Below are 27,500 nucleotides of genomic sequence, written 5' to 3' on the forward strand. Positions count from 1 at the left end.
CACCGCAGACGGACAATCCTGCGTCGGTACGTCACAGCCACAACCTACAGAGACAGGAGGACGTCCTCATTAAGAGAAATGAATGACAGCGTTCACACAGTTGTTGCTCTTGTTGACGCGTTTTTCTCATCTTCCTCCGTCCTCGTCTCTCAGATGAAGACGAGTGTGTGTCTCTGGCCGGTGTGTGTGGTTCGGCTCGCTGTGAGAACGTGGAGGGATCCTTCATGTGTGAATGTGACCACGGAGAGTTTGACATGACGATGAGAAAGTGTGTCAGCACCGTACGACCAGGTACACACACACACACACACACACACACACACACACACACACACACACACACACACACACACACACACAGTACGTTTGGTATCTTACCCCTCCTAATTAATATATAAATTAAATGTGAGGTTTATTTAGTATTAGTTAGTCTCCAACAGGACCCCGCCCCTCAACTTGAACAGAGAACAAACGTCTCATTTAAGAAACGTGTCCAGAGCCGAGGATCCAGAATAAGACGGATCTCGCTGATACGTTGAAACGAGTCGTATTTAATGAAATGTTTGTTCTTCCTCTCGAGGTTGTAACAACTTCTTCTTTCTTCTCCTGCAGCCGAGATCGTCCCCAGCTACCCCTCCTCCTCTTCCTCCTCTTCCTCCTCTTTCTTCCCCTCCTCTTCCTCTCATGTCAGTGCGGTGGAGTTGGACCCTGTGCCGCCCCCGCTGCCCGCCGCCCGTCCTGGCGAGCTGAGGGAGTGCTACTACAACCTGGCGGAGCGTGGGACCTGCAGCCTGCTGGCCACCAACACCAGCCAGCAGGAGTGCTGCTGCACGGTGGGCGAGGGCTGGGGGCTGGGCTGCCAGTACCACCCCTGCCCCCCCGCCGACACAGGTGAGACACACAGGAAGTTGATCTGGGCCGCGTGACAAACGTTGTTTATGGGATGAATCAGGACAAAGTCACAGATCTCATGTGAGGACAGAGGCTCTGCTGGATTTAATAAGATCTGACTTCATTTAGTCACATTAGTTCAAACGGACATTTTGATCTGACAGTAGAACACAAAGATCTGGCTCCACCTACAGGTCGTAACAACTTCCAAGAATCCAAGGCACCAATCAGAGCCAAGGGGAGTGGCTAACGCCTCTTCTGTTGCTGTGGTTACATCACAGCTGTTTCCTCTGATGTCAACACGTCACTTTAACACTTTTGTTTCTGTGCAGCCGACTTCCTGTCTCTGTGTCCCAGTGGGAGGGGCTATGTCACCACTGGACCAGGAGCCTTCAGCTACAGAGGTCACACACACACACACACACACAGACACACACACACACACACACACACACACACACACACACACACACACACACACACACACACACACACACACACACACTTGTTGTCAAGTTGTCTGAGCTCACAGCTGCAGTAACCATAACAACCATTGACCTGATGTGAACATTGTTCTCCAGATGTGGACGAGTGTAAACGTTTCCACCCTGAGGTGTGTAAGAACGGAGTGTGTGTCAACAACATCCCTGGATACAACTGCTACTGCTCCAGTGGATATGTTTACAACAGCACGCTGCTGGAGTGTGCACACACACACACACACACACACACACACGCCCACGATAACGCACACGCACACAAACAACAAGCTGAACTGTGTTTGTGTGTCTCAGATCACGATGAGTGTGAGGAGGAGAGTTGTGTTGGAGGAGTGTGTGTGAACACGGTGGGATCATATTACTGCAGCTGCCCGCCGCCTCTGGTGCTCGATGACACGCAGCGAAACTGTGTCAACTCCTCCCACCTCACTGTGGGTAAGACTCCATCCCTCCATCCTCTCCTCCCTTTCTATCCTTTCATTTAACTTCTATTCTTCTTCCTCTCCTTCTGTCTGAACCTCGGACAGGTTCTGCTCTCAGGTGTCGCCACCTCCTGTTCATACCTGTATCTTCACTCGTTCATTGAGCTTCCAGACACAGTGTTTCTCTCTCTCTCTCTCTCTCTCTCTCTCTCTCTCTCTCTCTCTCTCTCTCTCTCTCTCTCTCTCTCTCCTCCAGATGAGAACCTGTCTGTGTGCTGGCAGCAAGTCTCTGCAGACCTCATGTGTCAGAGCCCCCTGCTGGGCGCTCAGGTCACCTTCACCGACTGCTGCTGTCTGTACGGGCAGGGCTGGGGGATGGAGTGCGCCCTCTGTCCCTCCACCGACTCCGGTAAAACATCCAAATAAACTCACTCTGTGGTCTCACGCACCACACAACTGTACAGAGGTGATTAAAGCTGCAGTTAGTGATGTATGACCAGCAGAGGGCAGAGGTGATTCAAAAAGTAAATCAGTGCAGCTTTAATGATGTCACTGACCTGTCGACATAGACTGTAAATAAAGATGCAGAAGTCAGAATGAAGTCAAAGCGTCTTGATCGCCCCCTGGTGTCTGGCTGCAGTATAGGTCATATCTACAGTCTGTGTTTGGAGCTGATAACAACCTCTGACTCCTGCAGAGACTCCTCCACACAGTGAAAGTTGAGATGAGTGTCGATGAGTAAACTTCCTTCTCTCTGCAGACGACAACGCCTTTCTCTGCAGTTCCTTCCTTCCTCCTCATTTTCCAAGTTTTCCCGGTTCGAGCGGATCAGAAACAGGAGTGAGACGAGGAGTCGGACAAGGAGGAGCAAGTGGTACGAACATTCATTTAATAAAATTAGTTTTTATCATTATCAATTCTTTTTACTTTTTTCTTTTATTTAGGTTAGTTTTTCTTCCTTTATTCTTCCATTTTCATTCCAGTTATTTACAGTTATATTTGATTTAGTTAATTTGATGTGTTTTCATTCTCCTCCTCCTCAGCTCCTCATTTTCCTCCTTACGCTCCTGAGTCCTTCCCTCCAGCTGTGGTTCCTGGCCGAGACTTCAGTCGTCCTGACTATGACGATTACTCTCCAGCAGGGGGCAGCAGGCCAGGCTTCAGGACTCCTGCGTCCTTCAGTCTCCCGGACACAGCCTATCGCAGACCTGAGTACGGGTGAGTGGACAAGGATAATAAGTATATAACAGTAAAAATTAAATAAAGATCCTCTGTGAGTAAATAAAGTAACTCGATAAAAAGACAAAGTCTCAAAAACAACTTCAACCAAGCCCCTTAAAACTTTCTTTACATGTTTAACTCTGCACATTTAACCAAATGCACATCTGGAGCTTTGACTCTCGTTCTAAACAGATGTTGAAAACATATAAGAGCATCATCATCGTCCTGCTGTTAAACCATCTGACCTCTGCAGTGTTTACGTTGGTATTTTTACTTCCTGCGATGTCATTTCCTGGAGAATCTTCAAACGCTTCATGTCTCTAAAATCTGTACGAGCTCAGCTAAAAGCTTCTGGGAGTTAATAAACCATAATGGATGTGAAAGCAGTGAAACTGTTAGAAATTAAATAAATACAAAGACAAACATCCAAGTGTCTCTGTAGTTTCATTTTTCTTTTTGTCACTAAATCTAAACTGAATTAAACTCAGATTAAACTCAGATTAAACCTTGTCTGAGGTTTCAGCTGATGTGTTTGTTTTCTGTTAACACTTGTGTCCGTGTCTCTCAGAACTGGTTTCTACTCTGAAGGAGACTACACCTCCCCTGACGGGCCCCCCCCCAGGCCTCCATCCTTCCGCCTCCTCCCGGACCCCCGGGCTGAGACGGCGTTCGGCGCCCGGCCTCCTCCTCCGTCCCAGCCGGACGGCCCTCCTCTCAGCCTCGCTCCGTTGCCCGGGGGTCACTACCCCGACCAGGAGGAGGAGGAGGAGGAGGAGGAGACTTGGAGGCCGGGGCCGCCGTTCCCACCCTTTACTGAGCAGAGAGGAGGAGGAGGAGGAGGAGATAGAGTAAGAGGGGGAGGAGGAGGAGGAGGAGGAGCACTGAGGAGGGTGTATGAAAGTGAGATTTTCCTAAATGATTTACACAAAAAACAGATTTTTTTCAAATAGAAAAGTTTGATGGAGGAGAAGAGTCCTCTCTCCCTCATCTCACGTCCATCTTGTCTTCCAGGGCGTTACGAGTCGTACGCCGGCCTGAGCGCAGCAGAGGATTGTGGGATATTGCACGGCTGTGAGAACGGCAGGTGTATTCGCGTGGCGGAGGGTTACACCTGTGACTGCTACCAAGGATACGAACTGGACATGACCTCCATGACCTGCATAGGTACGAAGAGCCGGCTGCTCCGAGGAGGAGGAAGTTGGTCCTGAACAACTAAACGATTTTCTTTCACTTTCAGCAGTGAAAACGTTTAACAATCTGAGAAACACTTTGAAATAAAGCTCGTAATTTATGTCTAGTTTAGTTGCATGAGACACGAACCGATTAAATCCTGACTTCAACTGGAATGAAGGTGAAGAGGAAAGAAAAACATGAGGAACAAATGAAATGAAAGAAAAAACCCTTTCACCCTGACAGAGAACTTTGTGACGCCCACAAACATCCGGCTTGTGTCGTCAGTGTGAAAGGAAACAATCAGTGTTATTTCTACATTTATCTTCTCCAATCACAGACTCTAGATTAATCCAGCGTTTCATAACCTCGGAGCTCCGCCCTCGGAATGACGTCACACCCGTCTGACCCTGTTTCCTGGTCGACCACCTTCTCTTAGCGTGCGATTCAAGTACTTTTAGTTTCCAGTTTGTAAAGTGACATGTTATATAACAGCCTGCACGCTGATCTGTATGTGTGTTTATGTATAAATACACGTGTATGTATATGAATCAGGACGTTTTAGGCCTCAGGATATTAAAGTTTTCCAGTTTTTTACAGCTGTGACACATTTATAATAATTTCTCTTTGTATCTTATCATTATTTAATGTGAATGTTTGTGTTTGCAGATGTAAACGAGTGTGAGGACGGCGTCAGCGTCGAGTTCCCGTGTGTGAACGCTCGCTGTGTCAACACCAGCGGCTCGTTTCGCTGCGTCTGCAGGAGAGGCTACGTCATGTCCCGCAGACCCAACCACTGCGTGGCCGCGTAGACGCCGTCGCACCGGACCCGACCAGGACCCACCTGGGACTGGACACCGTGACAGACTGGGTCGGACTACAGGAGACTAAACTGGTCTGGGTTTTACTTCAGGACCAGATTTGACAAACTATACTCAACCAGGATAAAACATACTGGACTTTAAAACTGTAGATTGCACTAAACTAGGCCGAGCTGAACTGGGCCGGGTCAGACTTTATATTAAGAGTCATTTTATTCATCAGTTTCTGTCCGGCCTGGTTTATTTGAACCAGAAACTGAAACCAGGCTTTTAGACCAAACCAGGCTAACTCTAGTTAGCCTCGCAGTACAAACCAGGCTAACTCTAATTAGCCTCGCAGTACAAACCAGGCTAACTCTAATTAGCCTCACAATACAAACCAGGCTAACTCTAATTAGCCTCGCAGTACCAACCAGGCTAACTAATTAGCCTCGCAGTACCAACCAGGCTAACTAGTTAGCCTCGCACTACCAACCAGGCTACACCAGGTCACACATGTTCCTGACGACGACGACACATCAGGACGCTTGTTGTTTTTTAAAGGTCTGAAGAAAAGACGTGCAGAGTTGTGAAGTAGAGGAAGAAACAGTCTAAGTTTGATTGTTAATGTTATTGTTGTACTTTTTACGTTTTAACTCAGAAAACAGAAGGAAAGAAGTTTTCAGGTCAAACAAACCCAAGATATTCACTTCACACGTGTGAAATGTCTAATTCACCTGGACATTTCATTTCAGAATGTTTTAAAACATAAAGACACATTTTCTGATATTTTCATAAAAGCAAAGATTTGAAACGAGTTCATGTTAAACAGTTTTTTCTGTGAACTCCGAGTCGACATGTGACTCGGAGCCTCGAGCCCGTAAAGATTCAATCTTCACATCAGAGGCTGAAAACAGATGGATAATCAGAGCGGTGACATCATCAGCTCTAATCGTTACAGATCTGTTTTCACAGAGGAGTTTTTCATTCTGATCATTGTATCTACAACATAAAATACACACATACATTAAATATATAAACATCAATATACAAAACCGATGTGTTTAATGATTGAGCGACTGAATGTGTCATCTACAGACATGTAAAAGAAAATATTGTCTGACTTTATTAATGAATGATTAACGATATGTTTTTAAACGTAAACTGTCTTTTTTCTGTACATTTTTCCCTGAATCCAGAAACTTCACTGTAGTCACCAAAGTCACAACATCGTTGTCTCGCTGACAAAGTCAGTGAAGATGTTTTCAGTCATCACCTCTAGAAAATATCCAGAAAAAAGTGTGGACAGTTTCTCGTGTGAAGCAGCAGCAGGAGATTGTCCGGGTCCAACTCGTTCACAGCAACAGGAACATGTGGGAACTTTCATTCCAGAAGCTTCCACACATTATCCTGCTGTCTCCTCACATGGACTCTGACATGTTACAGACGTTTTACTAGGAGGCTGCAGGAGAAGATCCAGAACATGTCCAGAGACACTGACTCAGATACAGAACCTCCAGAACACATCAGGAACACGTCAGGAACATGTGCAGAACCTCAGCAGCTTTACAGATCTCCTGACCTGAGGGTGGCGCTCTGCTGAGTCAGGATGTGATTCTGGAGGATACTGATTCCAATTTGCTTGATTCCATTTAGATTTATTTTTGGTTTAAATTGATCAAATTCTGTACTGGACGCTGCATCCAGTCACATTGTGTTTATAGTGATCCACATAATCTGTTTCAGCCTGTAAGAGTTTGTGTTTTATTAATTTTCTGTTGTAGTTAACGAGCTGATTCCTTCTCAGTATACCGTGCACTGTACACACACACACACACACACACACACACACACACACACTGTGTTATAAGTGTTTGAATTGTCGTCTCTGGTGTTTTTTAAACTGCTCATTTTTATGTTTAATGATTCACTTTTGTATTGTTGTGGTTTGTATGAAAAGAAATGAAAATATATTTGCACACACACTTTCAGTGAAACTGTGTTTGTGTGTTTTTGTTTGTGTCTGGTCTGTAGGACGTAGAACAGAGAGGAAGGTTACTGGTTCAAATCCCAACTCCAGCTGCTAAAAGTCTGGTCAGGGAGGAACAGAGGCTCAGTAAGTTACTGAACACGATGAAAATGATTCACTAATACAGGCTACCACAGATACACAAAGATACACCACACAACCACAGATACACAAAGATACACCAAACAACCACAGATACACAAAGATACACCAAACAACCACAGATACACAAAGATACACCACACAACCACAGATACACAAAGATACACCACACAACCACAGATACACAAAGATACACCAAACAACCACAGATACACAAAGATACACCAAACAACCACAAATACACAAAGATACACAAAGATACACCAAACAACCACAGATACACAAAGATACACCAAACAACCACAGATACACAAAGATACACCAAACAACCACAGATACACAAAGATACACCAAACAACCACAGATACACAAAGATACACCAAACAACCACAGATACACAAAGATGCACCAAACAACCACAGATACACAAAGATGCACCAAACAACCACAGATACACAAAGATGCACCAAACAACCACAGATACACAAAGATGCACCAAACAACCACAGATACACAAAGATGCACATGAATGAGATGAACAGGATGTGATCGGTTCTCTGTTTGTTTTCACTGTTCCTCTGGTGGCATTAGCATGTTGCTAACGCTAACCTGGTGACGTGCACGTGACACATCCTCCAATTGTCCACGGGCAGCATTACCTGTTTATGTAGATCCAGCTGTAAGCCACTTTATATTGTAGGCCAATCCACACACACACACACACACACACACACTGGCAGCATTAATGGGATTACTGAGGTTCACCCAGTCCTGAGGATGAACCTGTGAGCCAGCGGAATATCAGCTTTCACTTCTACAGAACGGCCAGTATGATGCTGAAGGGTGTCGGTGGAACGTTCCCATGATCCTCTCTGGCGTCCCTTTTTTTACACGATAGATTTTATAGAAGCGCGTGATTAAAGCTCGATGAAATAAACACGTCTTCACTGCGTCTGATCAACGAATGAATTTCAAGACGTCGTCCTAGAAACAAACACTTTTCATGTCAAGACAATAAAACCTGCTGGAGAAGTGATGAGATCATGTTCAGGGCCAATTAGCATATTCATGACGTCACAGTGTTTGTGTTCAGAGTCACATCACCTTTATAAAACGAGTGTAAACACCGGCCGACACGCCACATATTACCCAGCAGCCTTTGCTCTGCTCTCTCTGTGGCTATGGGTTGAGTCAGAGCGGCGGTGACCCAGACGGAGGTGAGCGGGTCGACCGTGTGAACGGTGTCAGGAACAAGGACAGAATCCAGATTTAGTGACTTCATCTCAGATTATCTGAGTGCACCGCAGCATCGATTCACCGACCAATCACACGCAGGAAATCAAGTGAAAGGAAGTAAATGAAGTAAAGTGATGTTCATGAAAGGTCCCACAGACCTTGATATTCAGATCTTATGAAACAGCAGATGTAGGTGAGACTGATCTGAGCTGCGTCTGAGGTGAGATTATGTCAGAGTGCGTGTGTGTGTGTGTGTGTGTGTGTGTGTGTGTGTGTGTGTGTGTGTGTGTGTGTGTGTGTGTGTGTGTGTGTGTGTGTGTGTGTGTGTGTGTGATGCCTAAGCAGCAGGATAATCTCAGTTTTTTTCATTAACACAAACAATGATGAAATCATTGATTGGTCGATGATGACGAGTTGTTCAGACGATGAAGAGCTGCAGAGACGAGCTTCAGATCTACTGTGGCCTACATCTGTCACTGTCCCACCGATAGAGATGATACAGGGAGGAAGTCAATCCGCATGATGATTGGCTCATCCTGCAGGCTCTGCCCCGCCCCCTCTGTGATGACAGGAGATAAATGACAGGAGCGACGCCTCAGAGCCTCGATCCGGCTCCATCTCGTCTCTGTGCAGGACTTCAGGGGAACTTTCATCTGTGTGGAACTTTTATCCATTTTTCCCACATTGTCACTTGACACTGAGATCAGGATCAGGATCAGGATCAGGTTCGGGTTCGGGTTCAGGAACAGGAACAGAATCAGGATCAGCTTCCGGATCAGGATCAGGTTCAGGATCAGGACAAGGATGGAGCTGAAGGATTTCTGTCTGATGGACGAGCGTCACCTCTTCGCTCCACATCGGTGAGAAACTGTATTTATATAAAAGTTCTTTATGAGGAGAAACGCAGCAGTCGGATGAAATGACAGTAAGAAGAATTCAAATAGATGAAATCAGATGAATAAAGAAACAGGAACATTTTTCTTTATTTACTGATTCAAACAACAGTATTTGATTTATTCTAGTAAAGTTTCTTCTGGTGATCACTATCAGGGCAGTGGTGAGTACGGAAGATGATTAGTGCCACGTACAAAGCTTTTTTTCTGTTTTTAAAATCAATTCTGATTTTTATCAGGAGAATAAAGGTTTAAGAATTTCACAGAATTGTATTATTCTGTTTTTCAACAAAAAAAAAATTAACGTGTCCCTGATCATCTTCCGTAGTTTAGTTCCTGTCATTCACAATGATTCATTTTGATCAAAATGTTTAAATAAAGTTTTCAAAATCTCTCTCCTCTTCCTCAGCCTCCTGGACTCCTCCTCCTCCTCCTCCTCCGTTGATGAAGCTCGTTCTCCGGCCTCCTTCCTCCACTCCTCCCCCCTCAGCCCCCCCTTCCCTCTGGATGCCACGCTCGCCTTCAGCCACTCTCAACCGGGTTTCCTCCTCGTCAGCCCGGCCTCCTCCTCCTCCTCCTCCTCTTCCTCCATCAGCCTCCTCTGTGGAGCGGCGGAGCCCGACTCTCCCACCGGATCTAGTTCCAGCGGCGGAAGCGTCGGGGGCGGGGCTATGGGGTCCCACTCCGACTCGTTTTCAGCGCAGGTGAAAAACGTTCCTCATATTTTCTCTTTTTCTTTTGTTTTGTTTTGTCATTACAGAAAAAAGTGTTTTATATTTTTTTATTTTAAAGGCGAACATCACAGGAAGTTTCATCAGAAGTCAAGTACTTTACTGCAGGAAAAGTACTAATACAGTGAAGGAAATATACGACAATACATGTAATAGTTCCTTAAAAGTCAAAGTACGAACGTATCAACAGCTTCGTGTCGTTAAAGTATCACAGTTAACGTTCAGATCCACTCAGTTCAGTCCCCTGGTCCTCAGCATGAGGGTCGGGGCCCTTCAGGGGTCACATCATCAACCTGAGGGTCGTCACTGATTCATGAGGGAAACACAAAGTTCACATTCAAAGATACACAACTACACAGGGGCGGCTGTGGCTCAGGGGTAGAGCGGTCTTCCTCCAACCAGAAGGCAGTTCGATCCTCAGTCTCCCCATCTGCATGCCGAAGTGTCCTTGGGCCAGATACTGAACCCCTAAATGGCCCCTCATAGATGTTGAATGCACTAATTGTAAGTCGCTTTGGATAAAAGCGTAAAAGAGTAAAGTTACAACAAGAGTAAAGTAACAAGAGTAAAGTAACAAGAGAGTAAAGTAACAACAAGAGTAAAGTAACAAGAGTAAAGTAACAAGAGAGTAAAGTAACAAGAGTAAAGTAACAACAAAGAGTAAAGTAACAATGAGTAAAGTAACAAGAGTAAAGTAACAACAAGAGTAAAGTAACAAGAGTAAAGTAACAATAGAGTAAAGTGACAAGAGTAATGTAACAAGAGTAAAGTAACAATAGAGTAAAGTAACAAGAGTAATGTAACAAGAGTAAAGTAACAAGAGTAAAGTAACAAGAGTAAAGTAACAAGAGTAAAGTAACAATAGAGTAAAGTAACAAGAGTAATGTAACAAGAGTAAAGTAACAATAGAGTAAAGTCACAAGAGTAAAGTAACAATAGAGTAAAGTAACAATAGAGTAAAGTCACAAGAGTAAAGTAACAATAGAGTAAAGTAACAAGAGTAAAGTAACAAGAGTAAAGTAACAATAGAGTAAAGTAAAGTCACAAGAGTAAAGTAACAAGAGTAAAGTAACAATAGAGTAAAGTAACAAGAGTAAAGTAACAATAGAGAAATAACAAGGAAAGTAACAAGAGTAAAGTCACAAGAGTAAAGTAACAATAGAGTAAAGTCACAAGAGTAAAGTAACAATAGAGTAAAGTAACAACAAGAGTAAAGTCACAAGAGTAAAGTCACAATAGAGTAAAGTAACAAGAGTAAAGTAACAATAGAGTAAAGTAACAAAAGTAAAGTAACAAGAGTAAAGTAACACACAATAGAGTAAAGTAACAAGAGTAAAGTAACAAGAGTAAAGTCACAATAGAGTAAAGTAACAATAGAGTAAATTCACAAGAGTAAAGTAACAATAGAGTAAAGTAACAATAGAGTAAAGTCACAAGAGTAAAGTCACAATAGAGTAAAGTAACAAGAGTAAAGTAACAATAGAGTAAAGTAACAAGAGTAAAGTAACAAGAGTAAAGTAACAATAGAGTAAAGTAACAAGAGTAAAGTCACAAGAGTAAAGTAACATAGAGTAAAGTAACAAGAGTAAAGTAACAATAGAGTAAAGTAACAATAGAGTAAAATAATCAATAAGAGTAAAGTAACAATAGAGTAAAGTAACAATAGAGTAAAGTAACAATAGAGTAAAGTAACAATAGAGTAAAGTAACAATAGAGTAAAGTAACAATAGAGTAAAGTAACAATAGAGTAAAGTAACAATAGAGTAAAGTAACTCCCGAGGCTGTAACGTTCAACCCAAATGTAAATAAAGTGTCTGAGGAGTCTCAGCACATTTAGAGACGTGGGCGTGTCTTCTGTCCGCAGGTCGACTCCATCCTGAGGGGTGACTACCTGACACCAGGGGGCGCTGCAGGGCCCAAGAGGCTCTGTCTGGTGTGTGGAGACTTTGCCTCCGGTTATCACTACGGAGTGGCGTCCTGCGAGGCCTGCAAGGCGTTCTTCAAAAGAACCATCCAGGGTGAGAAGCTCAGCTGCCCGGACGGATCAGGGATCAGTAGAAGTGATCAGCATTGATCCGTGTGTGAAACATCAGCTGCTTTCAGATCAGCGTCACACGACTCATCCATCGATTGATTTCTTTGACGCCAACTGAACTTCTCTCATTATTAAAAACTTGATTTTCAGGAGTTTAAAGTAAAATAAATAGATAAACATATAGTAACACATCTGGAGCGTGACGCCGTGTAAACGTGTCGTCGTCTTAATTTGAATCTGACGGTTCTGATGATGTCACTCGTCTACGTATTGATCAATAAAACCCAGAGTCAGTGAGAAACAGCCTCCGGCCGCCGCTCGTCAATATCCTGCTAACGGACTCTGAGGTTTTAAGCTCCAATAAACACTTGGGGGGGGGGGCGTATAGATTTCTGTGAGAAGAGAAAACGTGCACGAAGAGAATCAAACAAATTAATGTTTCATCATTAAAACCTCTTCGTCTCCTGTTGTTAACGACTCATCTCTGAATAAAGTTTTCTGTCGTTGCCCAGGCAACATCGAATACAACTGTCCAGTGACGAGCGCGTGTGAGATCACGAAGAGGCGGAGGAAGGCGTGTCAGGCCTGTCGCTTCCACAAGTGTCTGCAGGCCGGGATGATGAGGGAGGGTACGACACACAACACAGACACACAACACAGACACACAACTAGCATGCAGACACAACACAGACACACAACGAGCACACAGACACAACACAGACACACAACGAGCACACAGACACACAACTAGCAGGCAGACACAACACAGACACACAACGAGCACGCAGACACACAACAACCACACAGACACACAACTACCACACAGACACACAACACAGACACACAACGAGCACGCAGACACACAACTACTACACAGACACACAACGACCACACAGACACACAACTACTACACAGACACACAACACAGGCACACAACTAGCACGCAGACACACAACAACCACACAGACACACAACTAGCATGCAGACACACAACAACCACACAGACACACAACTAGCATGCAGACACACAACACAGACACACAACTAGCACGCAGACACAACACAGACACACAACGAGCACACAGACACACAACAACCACACAGACACACAACTAGCAGGCAGACACAACACAGACACACAACGAGCACACAGACACACAACAACCACACAGACACACAACTAGCAGGCAGACACAACACAGACACACAACGAGCACATAGACACACAACTAGCAGGCAGACACAACACAGACACACAACGAGCACACAGACACACAACAACCACACAGACACACAACTAGCAGGCAGACACAACACCAACGCACAGACACACAACAACCACACAGACACACAACTACTACACAGACCCACAACACAGACAATGAACACACAGACACACAACAGACACACAACTAGCACGCAGACACAACAACCACAAAGACACACAACATCCACAAAGACACAACAACCACACAAACACAACGACCACACACATACACAACAACCACACAGACACACAACGACCACACACATACACAACAACCACACAGATACACGACAACACAGACACACAACGACCACACAGACACAACTTCCACACAGATGAGGCTGCAGATGTAATTGAAGGTAAAACTGTGTGTCTGTGGTGCAGGGGTGCGTTTGGACCGGGTCAGAGGGGGACGTCAGAAGTACAAGCGGCGGGTGGAGACAGGAAGGTGCAGTCACCTGATCAGCAGCAGTGAGTCAACACCTTATTCATCATGTGACTCACATGTCGTCCAATCAGCTGCTTTTATTTACCTCACGTTCGACTTTCAGGAAACAAGATGATTTCTCACCTGCTGCTCACTGACCCCGCCCCACTGGCTGCCAATCAGGACAATTCGACCAATGACAGCAGCCTGAGCACCCTGCTGACCCTGTGTGACCTCCTGAACCGGGAGCTGCTGGTTCTGATTGGCTGGGCCAAACAGATCCCAGGTAAACGCTCACAGACGCGTTCTATCTTTTTATTCTGTTCAATCACGTGAACTGACACCTGCTCTGACCCGCCCCCTCCCAGGCTTCTCCGGCCTGTCATTGGTCGATCAGATGTCGCTGTTGCAAAGTGGTTGGATGGAGGCGCTGCTGGTGGGCGTGGCCTGGCGATCGCAGGAAGCGCCGGGGGAGGAGCTTGTGTTCGCCGGGAACCTGCGGTTGGACGAGGGTCAGTGTCGATCCCTGGGATTGGCCGAGCTGTACGAGGCGCTGCGCCACCTGACAGTGAAGTACCAGCTGATGGACCTGAGTCCTGAGGAGGTGGTGACGCTGAAGGCCATGGCACTGGCCAACTCTGGTCACACACACACACACACACACACACACACTAAATTCTACAGCTCAGTTTCTCCTTCTCCACAATCGACTTCACACTTGGCGTCTGCGATCCTGAGGAACAGAGGAGGTGCAGCGCCCCCTGGGACGTTCTTCAGGTGAACGGTTCTCACGTCACTTCTCTGTGTGTGAGCCAAACTTCAAGAGAAACAACAACTTACAGAACGCACACTTTGTAACGTTCAATCCAACGACCCTGAAAACACCAACAACATGAATGTAGATCTAATGTTGTGGTTGTGACTCCATCAGAGAAAAAACTGAAGCAGCATCAACTCTGATATTGATTTACAATTAGGGGAGTAGTTGTGTTGTGTGTGTGTGTGTGGGGGGGATATTGATCAGTGGCTGCAGGCTGAAGCATCACTGTATTGATTAGCTCCAGACATTTAGTTTGTTTTGGAGATGGAGTGTGTGTGTGTGTTGTGGTTTGAGTGGCTAATGCTAACAGCGCTAACAGTGGCCACTGATCAATAACAGCCCTGTCAGAGCAGTGGTGCATGCTGGGATGCTGGTTGGTTCCTCCAGCTGAAGTCTGGTCGGTCTCCCACTGTCTGAGACTCAGATCAATAAATATTGATAAACTGGATCGATCAGGTGTGAAGAGTCAGCTGGACACACACACACACACACACACACACACACAATCTTCTATTGTGTGAATATTGATGTTCAGACCGTTGAGACACATTAACTGTGTGTGTGTGTGAGGAGTGAGTGTGTGACCTTGACCTTGACCTTGTTCACCACTTCACTGTCTGACCGAGCTCAGTCTCAGTGACGCTGATGTTTCCAGATGTGAAGTAAAACATGAATATTACAGTGAAAACACACATTTTAAATAGTTCATCATTAATCATGACTCTTCTGATTTGTGGAGACGAGACGTCCTTTATAGTCTATGGTGTGTGTGTGTGTTTGTGTGTAATTATATTATATTGATTTGTGTTATTTATCATTTGACTGTTTTTACTATGACAGTTAAAAACCTTGTTGAGTTTAAACAAGTTCAGCTGCGTCTCTAAACTATTCACGTAAAATGCTTTGACCTCAAAACTGCACTTGTTGACTGCACTTGAGTAAAAGTACTTAGGAGCGTCTTCGTCTCGTCCGTCAGACGCTGAGCCGGTGGACTGTCCCGACTCGGTGCAGAGGTTCCAGGACGGGCTCCATGATGCGCTGCAGGAGTACGAGTCGTCCCGCAGAGAGCGCCACCGAGCCGGTCGCCTGCTCATGAGCCTCCCTCTGCTGCGACAGGCCGCCGACCGAGCTGTGCAGGCCTTCCTGCACCTGCACCGCCACCGCCGCGTCCCGCTCCACAAGCTGCTCCTGGAGATGCTGGACGCCAAGGCCTGACGTCCGTCTGCTGAGGCTCATCACCACGGGACAGAAAACCGTCCTCGCACAGAGACTCATTCATTTTCTGTTCACACTGAAGTTACATCAGGATAAAAGACTCATGAACTGACTTCATGATTCAACATTTTTTCTTTTGGCAGAAATGTTCTTCCATAGTTTTCATCTGTTCAGAGAAGAGCTGAGAACATTGAACGTTTCCTCTTTACTGTCAGAATATAAATGTCAATAACTGATTGATAATCATCATGTGAGTTTTGTAGAGAAGGGGCCACAGCTCAGTCATCGGGGGGGACGTCATGGACATCATCACTTTCTCTCAAGTCTTTGTTGACTCGGAGAAACAGAGAAGTCATTTGAAGCAGTTTAATTTCTGTGTTCAGGAATCGAACGTGAGAGAAACATCTGTTCACAGCTGGAACCTTCAGCTCCATCATCGTCTGAACCTGGACACGTTTCATGTATAAAATCCATACTTTTTGTAAAATATATTTTTATGTGAACTTCTTCTCAGGGCGTTTGAGTGTGAGGTTGATAACTGATTTTGTCGTGTGTCCAGAAACGATCGATCATCGGCAGCTGATTAGTTTAGTTTGAGCCGTTTGTACTGAAAGTTTAATAAAACACACGATTCTCATCTTCATGAGTCTGATTTTATTTTTTATACAAACTGTTGAGACCTGAGATCAGCTGGAACAACATGTGACTGATAAAGATAAATACTGATTATTATCACTGAACACTTCAGAGAAAAGGAAGGATGATGCGTTTGTGTGTCGCAGGAAACCTGGAAATCCTACTGAGAAAATGTTTGGATTATAACCACGAGAAGAAATAGTTTTCCTTCAGTGAAACGTTAACAATTAGATTCATTATCTACTGAATATCAGAAATCTATAAAAAAATACAGTTACTCTATTCATCTTCTTCGAGTAATGAATAAATCTGTTAAATGTCACTAAACTATGGAGCTGTGGTGATTAATCGATCAATAAATCGAGTTTCATAGTTAACTTACAACTTGTATATTTTTTTTACTATTACCTGACAATTAATATGAAACTGTAAAATAAAACAGATTTTCACTTTGTTTTTACCGTTTCTTAATGTTAAAAAACAAACATTAATGGAAAACTAAAGACTGTGACATATGTTTATGTTTGACTCCGTGAAGAAAAGAACAGACGATGACGATGTGTTTTCTTACATCACAGTTTGAAAATGACATTTTAAATTTAACTGAACCAAAACATACAAATTAGAAAAATAAAGCTTCAATAAAAAACTTGAGTTTTGTTTAAACAGACTCATGAGTCGGATCGGTCAGAGGAGGAAGAGATAGAAAAGCTTCTGTTTGAAAAACCTTTATCAAAAAGCTACAAAAACACAGATGAAGCTGCAGTAACCTTTTACGTCACCTGGGGGCAGTGGCTCCATGTTTGGTCTCCACCTCCTGATGGAGAATTCAACATCAGAAACCAGTGAACCAGTGAATCAGTGATTTCAGACAAACACTCGACACAGCTTCGAGTTTCTGGACGACGCTCTGATCTGACGATTTGTTAAACGTCGCTGGAACGTGACCCGAGTTTATCTGTCGTCTCTGACGGACAGAATCCAACACGAGAAGTGAGACAACAACGTTGTTGTTTGCAGCTTTAATCCACTTTTGCCAGAGAACCAATTCTTCTCTTTTTTCCAGGGTTATTTATTTTTAGCTTTTTCTCTCATTATTTCAGGTCAAAAGCAACAATCGTCTGCGAGAAACAAGAAACGGCGTCGGTTTCTCTCTGAAAGCAACGATGCATCTGGTGTTGTTCTGTGTCACCTTAGCAACCGGTTGCTAGGTTACGAACTGTCGAGCCCTTTAATGAGTCGTTTAGATCATGTGATGATATTGATTCTTTTTTTTAGTCGTTCACATTCATTTCCAAACTGACGCGAGTTCCTCCGTCAACATCTGGTCAACAAACAACCAAATGGCATATGGTAGTCGTGGCAACAGAACTCCTTGAGAGCTGATTGGCTGCTTCACATCTCAACATGTGACATCAGAAATCCAGACCTGATGAAAACAGGTTTCAGTTTTCAGGAAATGAGTTTTTCATTTTTAGCTGATTTGCTCTTTAGTGTCTGAGTCTCAGTTAGATCAGCCAATCAGAAGCTGGTCTCGTTCATGTGTGGTTTGGGGCTGGGGGGTCAGTGGAGGGGCTGGCGGGGGCCAGCAGGGGGGCCAGTGGAGGGGTGGTCTGGACTTGTGGGGCTCTCTGGTGATGCTGGGATGTCAGTGGGAGACGGTGCAGCGCTGCGGCGAGGAGACACCGGGGTCTGAGACCGGGTTGGGCTTACTGCACAGGGGGTGGGGCTTGTTGGGGAAGTGGGCGTGACCTTGCGGTGTGATGAAGACGAGGATAACGGAGATGGTGACAGCGATGACAAGGGGGATCCGGGTGAATGGCGAGCACCGGGCGACACAGAGAAGGTGGTGGGAGTCCTGAGGACGAACCTGGCCTCTAACTCGGAGCACACTGCTAAGCTCCGCCTGGTGCCCTCCGACCCCGCCAGGACCCCAAATCCTGAACAGGCAGCTGCCTCCGAACCCTTGGCGAGCTCCTGGCATCGCTCCACGAAGCTGCCCCTGCGGACACCCCCCCACTCTCTGTCCCCGTCTGGGTGTCTGTGGGGGCGGGGGCTGCCAGTGGAGCTGTGGCTGTAGGTCGGACCGGGGACTGCGAGGATCTGTGGTCCAGCTCCGGATGAGAGGACGGCGTCTCGGAGAGGTTTGGCCAACGGCATTGGGGGCGGAACCTGACGGGGGAGGCTACCATACAGGTAGGCCGCTGAACCCGGAGCTCCGGCTCCTCGTCCTCCTGCAGAGTGGAGCCGCTCCGTCCTGAAGCCGTCAGTGAACTGAGAGTGAAGACTGAAGGACAGGAAGTGAGGACAGGGAGTGAGGACAGGGAGTGAGGACAGGGAGTGAGGACAGGGAGTGAGGACAGGCAGTGAGGACAGGGAGTGAGGACAGGAAGTGAGGACAGGCAGTGAGGACAGGGAGTGAGGACAGGGAGTGAGGACAGGGAGTGAGGACAGGCAGTGAGGACAGGGAGTGAGGACCAAAACAAACCTCAGAAACATGTTTAATACAGCGACTCTCTTAAATTACGTGTTTATCATAAATTGTGAATAAAGATCAACGAGATGAAGAGTCTCAGAACATTTAGATCGCCCCCTGGTGTCTGGCTGCAGTATAGTTCATAAACCCTCCTCCTCCATGTTAGCAGATGGGACATGGACCAAACTAAAAAACTCAAAGTAGACGTTAAATAAATGTTTAAAGATGTTTCTGTCATTTCAGGTCGTTCTTATCTCACTGATGTTTGTTCAAGTGTTTCTGATCAGTTTGTGTGTGTGTGTGTGTGTGTGTGTGTGTGTGTGTGTGTGTGTGTGTGTGTGTGTACCTGCAGGTCGAGGCTCTCGGTGTACTGTCAGGAGTTCTGGTCAGAGCCAGGTCGCACTGATCCAGCAGCTCAAGCAGCTCCTCCTCTGTTGGTCCGCCCAGCGCTGTGAGACGACCAATGAGAGGTGGCGTTACTCGCTGACTGATTCACACAGCTTGAAACAGCCACGTACAAAAGTGACAGACCAACGACAGAACATATCGCTCACGGACAGACATTGAATGTCTCCGGCTGTTGTGCGAGACATCAGTGAACAACGAGCAGAAGCGTCTGACCTCTGATGTCGACCTTGCCGGCGATCTCCATGGCGGTGGTCAGGTCCCACATCTGGATGCTGCCATTGCTGTGGCCACTGAAGAGGTAGCGCCGCGGCCGAGAGCCGATGCGACTCGAGCCCTCGCACTCGTGGACCATGAAGGCTGTGATGGAGGTGCCGTCCACCGAACGCACCTCACACACCCTGACACACACACACAGATTCAATAAGAGCAGCATTGATCAAATCCACGCAGGACATCATATAAAAGGCTGGTGATGGCGGATTAATAATCAAACTGAGCATCACGTCTGTCAATCATGAGACATGTGTCCCTCACCTCTTCCCATTGGACGACAGTCTGACGTACAGTTTATCTGTGTCTGGTACGACTCTCTGAATAAAAACCTGCTGATCGTCTCTCTCTCCGTACGGACCTGAAACAAACACACACTGTCACCATGTGAACCCCTCAACAACACACACGTGTCTCTCTATAGATGTGAGGACACTCATTGACATGATGCATTCCAAACACACACACAGGTCCGGTATGACCTCTGCTGGACATGACGTGTATAACAGTGAAGGAGAAAACACATTTTACGGGTAATTTCTTCCAAATCTCAACAAACTGATTCTTCCCACCAATCATTGGTCTCCAGTCACATATTTAGATCTACTGTCTGAGAGAGAATGACCCGTGTGCGTGTGCGTGTGTTACCTATCTCTGTCCCGGCGCTGCAGCCTCCGTGTCCATCGACGTCGTCCAGGCTGAGGATCTTGAAGGAGGTGAGCGGCGTGGATCCCGGCTGTGTGGAGATCATCCCTCTGAACCGAGTCACCGTCCATGTGCGAACGTGGTTGTTATCTGCGCAAACTGGAAGACGACAGATATGAAGAATCTGTGATGGTGCGGAGGAGAAACAAACACTGTGCTGACGTGTGTCATTCAAACGCTGGCATCTCGCACTCTTACCTGAAATGAGGTGTTTCTCCGACAGCATGATCTTGGTGACGGGGCTGCGGTGGACGGAGAAGGTCTGGAAGAGCTGAGGCCCCGAGCCGACGGTCTCTGGATGCTGAACGATGACTCGAACTGTCCCAGAGCTCGTCCCGTACGCGATCTCGATCCAGTTCCCGCTGTCACCTGATCACATGGAATCGGTCGTGAGTGAGAGATGGGGGGAGTGGGGGGGGGGGCACATTTCAGCAGAAACTAAAGAAACACTGTGGCCTGACAGAAAGTAGCGTTGTAGCTCCGTACTTGTTTTGGGAGTGAGGTAGACACTGAGAGCGGTGATGGCGTCTTCAGTCGGGTCCCGGTACAGCTCCGTCACCAGCAGGTCGTTGTCCTTCATCCTCAGAGGGAACTTCTGAACATCTGATGACAACAAACAAACCAGGAGCTCACAAACAGCAGTGACTGTTCAAACACAACGTCATTCATCAGACATGGGTAACAAGGAATCAGTTGCTGCTCAGTTTAAAATTTAAAACCAAAGGATTTGTGTCTGTGGGGCCGAACAGCTTTGAGCTAAACCAAAATCCACCACTATCGTTTCTTACCGATATAGTAGATGGACCCGTTGTTGCAGCCGAGGATGAGGAAGGAGCCGGCGGTGTCGTGGCTGCTGATGGGAACCACATCCTGGTTCTGCACAGAGACGACAGAGAACGTCACAAACCATCTGCACGCTTCTGTGTGTTGTCAGTGACAGTAAATCTATGAACTCAGCAAACTCCGCCCACCTGCCAGTGTTTGGTGACGGCGTTCCACACTCCAACTTTCCCGCTGTGACTGGTGGCGATCAGCTGGTTACCAACGAAGAAGAGGGCCTCCACCGGCACATTGAGGCTGAAGACGCCTGTGGGACAGAGACACGACCTCAGAACAAACTGTTGCTCTCATATTTTAGTTGATTTGTCTATCGGGTAAGAAAAATACTAAAAACAATAAAACCCTACTTACCGATTTCATTTCCGTTGCCATCTGGACAGATGGACCACAGGATGATCTCCGTCACCGAGGCAACAGCCACCATCTTGTCGTTGTCTCCCAGCGAGCCGCCCATCACCTTGGCGTTGAGCGCAACTCTGTCGATCACCCAATCCAGACGAGGAGAGGTGAAGACCTGCTGCCACCCGGTCGACTCCTTCACCCTGAAAGAGAGAGGGAACAAAGATATAGGGAAGATATGAAATCAGGTGTCAACCGTCACCATCACGTTAAATACCGACTCTACTACTGACGTCACCCGTTGGTCTGTGAGCTGCCGCTTTGAAGCCTCAATTTGACATTTAGTCCAGCGCCATCTTGTTTTTTTTAGACCAGAAGTCACCATATTTGGAGGCGCAGGGGGTTTTTGAAATGAGATTGAGACATGAACTCCTTAGGAAAATGTTTACTCACGTTATAAAGTGAGAAGTAGAGTCATTTTCTCATAGACCTCTATAGAAACAAACAGTGGAGTCGCCCCCTGCTGGTCACTACACAGAATACAGGTTCAGGCACTTTCAGATTGGCTTCACTTTCTGGACCCAGAGTCTACAAACAGGTTACGGCTCATTCTGCCATTTCCATGCCTCCACCTCCTCTGTGGTTGAGAACAGTTGATGTTGGTCACCGATTAATGTGAAGAAATGTTTTTGGTGATTTGGGGGAATTGACCCTTTAAAAAATATGTAAACTTGTGATGCCCTAAAACATAAATACAATAAATAGTCAGAGGTGAAAAAACCAATCAGACGAGCTCTGAGATGAAGAAATGATAAAAGTGATGAGTTCACCTGTAACAGACGACAAACTGCGCGTAGGCCAAAGCAATCCAGTTATGATGACCACAGATGATCCGAACCATGCCAGAGTCTGATGACTGACCTACACACACACACACACACACACACACACACACACACACACACAGGAGGAAATATATAAAGCAATCATTGGGAACTAGTTCCTGTGGCAGATCGATCCACGTTTAAACCTGTAGTGAGTATTTGTGGCAGCAGGTCTGTATGTGTCACAAACTGAAAATAAAGATGGACGACGTGTCAGCTTCCAAAACACCTGGCTCCCCCTTGTGGCTGACTGCAGTACAGGTTTTAATAGGTTATTATTTGTTGAGATAATAAATGGCCTGGAGACGTGTCATGACGTTTACGGTGGGGGGGGGCTGGCTGACTGAGTGTGTGTGTGTGTGTGTTCACCTCCGAACGTCCTCTCGTCATGGCTCACCCTGCCCATTATCCCAGAGTTCCCCAGGTTGGGGGGCATGGTGTTGCTGCGTCTGACCGGCGCTCTCTCTGCAGGTGCGGCTCGGGCGCCCATGAACTGCGACCCCGCTACGCTGTGCCGGTTACGACGCTTTGCTGGGTACACTGAGAAGACACAGACAGGACATGAAGCAGAGGGTGGGTCTCGGCTACGTGGGGGCAGGAGAAGAGTTTTATTCAGGTTACCTGAGGCGAACTGAGCTGAATCACAGTTTAGGTTAAAGTCTTGTTTCACAACAGAAGATCAGAGGAGCAGCTTCATCCACTTTCACTCCCTCAGACTTAAACAGTTTTCACACACAAACTCTGTAAAATATCGTCCTGACATGTTGTGTAGTTAGTGTTTGTGGAGCAGCAGCAGCAGGTTGTTGGGTCCGACTCGTTCACAACAACAACAACAACAACAACAACAACAACAACAACAACAACAACAGGAACATGTGGGGAACATCCAGGCGAGGAGCGGAGCCTGTAGAGCAGCAGGAGGCCGGACATGACGTATAAACTCTGCTGTGGAAAGATCAGTGTTGTTGTTTACAGCTCATCCACACCGGCGTCGGCCCTCATCACCAGAAGATCTGGAATCTCCTCGTGTTTCCAAGTTGACGTCTTCGTCTTCTACGTGTACGGCTCCTCTTCTTCATCCTGAGATGTTTGTGTTCTTCCAGTTTCACGTCCGTCACGTGTTAGAAACCTCATCAACACGTCCACTCGCTCACTTGATATCACAACTTCTGTTCATATCTGAAAGCAGCTTTATCAAATTTAGACTTTCCCCCGATCCATTGTTGAGGAATGTGTCTCTGGTGGTCTCGGGGGTGTGGTGAGGACAGGGTGTTTACCTGGTGGAGGCAAGTAGCCATTGAACAGCACGTTTCCACAGGAGGATCGGTCCAGCTCGTCACACAGCTGCAGTTTACGCACTATAACAAAACAATTTCATTAGTTAATAGAACAGAAAACTGAGCAGCAGTTAAGAAGAATCATAGTGTGCGGACTCGTCCTGCACGACACACGAGCGTCTGTCTCACCCAGCGGTGTGATGCCGTAGAACTCTGCCTCGTGCATGAGCATGTGCACGTTAATGGAGCGGGGATGAAGCTCTTTTGTCCGCAGGAAGTTGAGGATGGGAGCAAACAGAGAGGGGTCCCTGTCGATGAAGATCTATGGCGAGAGAGAGAAACAAGGGGAGGTTCACATACCAGGGTAACAATGACACACACACACACACACACACACACACACCACACAACACACACACAACTTACAGCTCCAGTTTCATCCTTCAGGGTTGAGATCCGACCGCTTAAAAGACTGAAGAGAAAAAGAAAACACAAACCCTTCATTATTTTAAATGGAGGAATATAAACTTACTCTAGTATTCAGACGGTTATTTTGACAGCACAGACACACAACATCACTCACTGCACTTTTCACTGGAGAACAAACAAAACCATCTCCAGCTAAAAATCACATGTTGTCTTGTTTATGTGCAACTAATCCAGCGTCTGAGCACGGAGCTTTAATAACCACGTCAGGCTGCAGCTGGTGATTGTTAATCTAATGATTATATGAAGAAAAATATGCCAGTCATCACCTCCCTGTTTCATCCAACTATTATACAAGACAAAACCAAGGACCTGCAGCGTTTGGCTCAAACTGTTTTCTGATCTTAGAGGTTTCTTACTGACTTACTGTTCGGTTGTTATTCACCATTAAAGGAAAACAAGTCTGACGGCGAAGCCTCAGTTCAACGGAATTTTCCAGCAGATTGTTTCTATTAATAAAAGATCTTCATTTCATCAATGTTTTGAACGACTGCTTACAGAGTGTAACTGACCAACCTGGAGAAAAAGGAGTCAGGGACCCATGTGAGCGTCTGTCGGGAGGTGCTGAACCTGAAAGAGAACAAACATCGACGTCTTCAGTATCTAGAGTTAAACTGTTGTGTTCTACAGACTGTCTGTCGGGTCGTGTTAACAAGTGGAGACAGTGAAACGTCCCTGAACTGTCTCAGATGTGTTTTCACTCCTTAAAGCAGCACAGTGTAACATTATCTGAACCACAGCGCCCCCTGCAGTCACACAGGGGGATCAACTCTGTTAGTACATGGTTTCATGCAAAAACAATGGGTAATATGTTTACTGCATATTACCCATGATCCTCTGCTCCCTGACCCTGAAGAGCTGCAGCTGTAACAAATCCACCAAACTGTTCAGAATTCTTCATATTTTAACAGTTTCCTGCTGAATATTGGAGATAAACTCTGGTTTTTAATAACTTCTGAGTGTTTTTAACTGATCTCAGTTCAGCTTCACTCTTCAGCTGGAGCTGGTTGTGACAGTTGAAGCTGACTCTCAGTCAGTTCTTCTCACAGGAGATGGAACCCACTCAGCAGAGTCACAGAGAACAGACGCTCAGGGAGAGAAGGAGGAAACTTTCTCCTGTTCACACTGATCCTTCATAAACCATGTGTGAATCAAACTGTATTTCTCAGTATCATGCAGATGACTTCATTTAAAACATCCCATAATATTTCTTCCTTTTACAACACGTCACGCAGTTGCCATGGAAACCATGTTAAATAGAAAATTGAACTTATTCCTTCCTGGATGTTATTTGGTCCAAACGTATCCAGACTGAATGAATCAACATCACTGCACCTCAGCTGGGCTACATGATGCTACATGATGCTACATGATGCTACATGATGCTACATCCGGTTTAACTCCCTCTGCAACAATACGTTGTTGTTAAAAAGTTCGTGAAGCCGCTGAACCCGCTCGTGGATCGCGAGCAGCATCTGTACGTTACAGCGACACCTAGCGTAGTTCCATCATCGGACACAGGGAACGGACAGTAAACAGAGATGCTAACAGTCTGTATCACGATGAACCGACTCGGCCTCAGAACTTAGTGGAAAGTATTTTAAATCGTGTGTATTCACTCAGACATTACAGGATTTAAGTTACACGAAACTTTGACTTGTTCCAGAACGTTGCTGACCCGACGGGACAAGGACCTGTCCGATAATGGACGCCGCTGTGGTAGCCATGTAGCTGCTGGCTAACCCGGGCTCAGCTTCGACACTCCCCGGGTCTCTCACCTCTTCCCCCCGACGTTCAGGTGGATGATGTCCCCGCTCCTCGCCGTGTTCGCCATCCCGTGAAGAGTCTGCGGCGCCACAACCACAACAACACGTTTACATTACGTCCATTCTAAGATTTAATTCCGTTTCCGTCCACAAAGTCGGTTTCCGGTCTTGTTCTCAGCAGCTTCCGGTAGCGCAGGGAAGTGGAAGTAAAACCCGCGGTGGAGTCCGTGGATCAGGGGGAAGAAACCCATAAAACACGGACTGGAGTCCAGGGATGGAACATTTTATTTATCATTTTAAAATCTGCAGATTAAATAAAAAAAAAATAAAACACATGAATTAATTTAAAATATGTTGAAACACATTTTACGTTCAAGCATAATACACTTACATGCAACATGAGTGGTTTCAAAAGACACAACTTTATTATGAAAACATACAAAATATGCTTAATAAGTATCTCATAATAATTAACCTCAATCAAAAAACACACATGGTAGATAGGATACGAACTGCAGTGACTGTACAAATCAGAATTGTGCATAAATGAATACACATTACACAAGTCTAAAATTATTATCAGCATGTACTTCAAGTCTAAAGGTAAAAGTACATAACAAAGCCAAAATATTCTCTGTCATTGTTAATAAACATATGTCATTAATAATATTACCATTATTATTATGAGTAAAGGTACTTTTCCCCACTTTGTAAAAGACAGAAGAAAAACAACACTAACAAAAAGGGAAAAACAAAAAATCACATGAGACAAATGGATAAAACAATCGAATGGACTGTATATGACGATTATAGCAGAAGTTTATAAATCCTGTCAGCAGTGAAAGCAGCATGCAGCAGCTGCAGCTGTGCAGATGTTGTTTCAGCAGTGAAGAACAGAGATGCTCCACTTCCTCCTCTCGTGTCACAAATCTTCCTCTTCCTCCGCTGGATTCCTCTTCCTGTCATTCTCCTCCAGAGCAAAGCAGCATGGGAGGAACACACACACACACATAAAAGCTGTTTCTATAAAAGTAGAAAGATGTGAAGCTAAGAACAAATATAGAAAATCAGTCTGAAACACGTCCTGTTATCTGAGAGGGAGACAATTAAAGATGAGAGAAAAACCACAGAGAGAAGATTCACTGGAAACTCTGAACGTGATCTGAGAGTCTGAGGCTTCATGTTGGTTCCACAGTGTCATGTGATCTGGTTAGCTTGGGTTTCAAATTGTAATTTAGGGACGAAAGAATTGTGTCTCTACTTCCTGTGATTGGTCCAAAAGTCCAAACTCTCCAACAAAGTGTTTTCACTGCAAACCAACAGAACCAGGTTCAGTTTGATCCAGACCCAGAACTCCTCTTCTGCTCTGAGGAACCTGGAGTAAAGGAATCATAGCTGTTAAAAACAAGACACAGGATTCTTCCTGAGGGAGCCAGAGGATCCTCATCAGTCAGAGGCTTTTCAGAAATATTATTTTAAACCTTCAGGCTAAAAAGTCGTCATAATACAAACTGTTTTTGTGGATTTACACGTCAAAACAGGAAGAATCAGGTTAACAGCACAGATAGAAATATAACATTCTAGAGCAGTGGTCCAACCCGTCGATCGCGATCTACCGGTCGATCTCGCAGTCTTCACTGTCGATCCCCGAACT

The 27,500-nt window shown here is 45.7% G+C and overlaps 3 protein-coding genes across 3 annotated transcripts in view; 2 read left to right on the forward strand and 1 right to left on the reverse strand.

Annotated features, from left to right (window-relative positions):
• Positions 1-7,001, forward strand: part of LOC118106048 (latent-transforming growth factor beta-binding protein 4) — a 24,263-nt gene extending 17,262 nt beyond the window's left edge. Inside the window, exons 24-35 of the mRNA XM_047339602.1 lie at positions 1-26; positions 154-291; positions 613-891; positions 1,224-1,295; positions 1,473-1,598; positions 1,683-1,826; positions 2,070-2,222; positions 2,574-2,687; positions 2,857-3,031; positions 3,603-3,934; positions 4,046-4,198; positions 4,874-7,001. The exon at positions 1-26 is cut by the window's left edge and continues 100 nt beyond it. Of these exons, the coding sequence (XP_047195558.1) occupies positions 1-26; positions 154-291; positions 613-891; positions 1,224-1,295; positions 1,473-1,598; positions 1,683-1,826; positions 2,070-2,222; positions 2,574-2,687; positions 2,857-3,031; positions 3,603-3,934; positions 4,046-4,198; positions 4,874-5,016 (1,855 nt within the window). The 3' untranslated portion in view covers positions 5,017-7,001. The remainder of the gene's footprint in view (positions 27-153; positions 292-612; positions 892-1,223; positions 1,296-1,472; positions 1,599-1,682; positions 1,827-2,069; positions 2,223-2,573; positions 2,688-2,856; positions 3,032-3,602; positions 3,935-4,045; positions 4,199-4,873) is intronic.
• Positions 7,002-8,764: 1,763 nt separating this feature from the next.
• Positions 8,765-16,400, forward strand: esrrd (estrogen-related receptor delta). Its single transcript, XM_035154915.2, has 8 exons — positions 8,765-9,231; positions 9,674-9,968; positions 11,860-12,013; positions 12,543-12,659; positions 13,682-13,768; positions 13,849-14,010; positions 14,093-14,365; positions 15,521-16,400. The coding sequence occupies exons 1-8, from the start codon at positions 9,176-9,178 to the stop codon at positions 15,757-15,759; spliced, it is 1,383 nt and encodes a 460-aa protein (XP_035010806.1). The 5' UTR covers positions 8,765-9,175; the 3' UTR covers positions 15,760-16,400.
• shkbp1 (SH3KBP1 binding protein 1) lies at positions 16,399-26,032 on the reverse strand. The gene is made up of 17 exons (XM_035154914.2): positions 25,859-26,032; positions 24,597-24,650; positions 24,021-24,066; positions 23,784-23,916; positions 23,595-23,675; positions 22,687-22,857; positions 22,264-22,354; positions 21,446-21,636; positions 21,226-21,341; positions 21,043-21,130; positions 20,741-20,857; positions 20,453-20,623; positions 20,198-20,353; positions 19,814-19,910; positions 19,493-19,677; positions 19,218-19,320; positions 16,399-18,682 (listed from the first exon to the last, which is right to left on the reverse strand). The coding sequence occupies exons 1-17, from the start codon at positions 25,912-25,914 to the stop codon at positions 17,959-17,961; spliced, it is 2,580 nt and encodes an 859-aa protein (XP_035010805.2). The 5' UTR covers positions 25,915-26,032; the 3' UTR covers positions 16,399-17,958.
• Between the last annotated feature and the right edge of the window lie 1,468 nt (positions 26,033-27,500).

The sequence above is a fragment of the Hippoglossus stenolepis genome, chromosome 4 (genome assembly GCF_022539355.2).
Source record: "Hippoglossus stenolepis isolate QCI-W04-F060 chromosome 4, HSTE1.2, whole genome shotgun sequence".
Taxonomy (NCBI): domain Eukaryota; kingdom Metazoa; phylum Chordata; class Actinopteri; order Pleuronectiformes; family Pleuronectidae; genus Hippoglossus; species Hippoglossus stenolepis.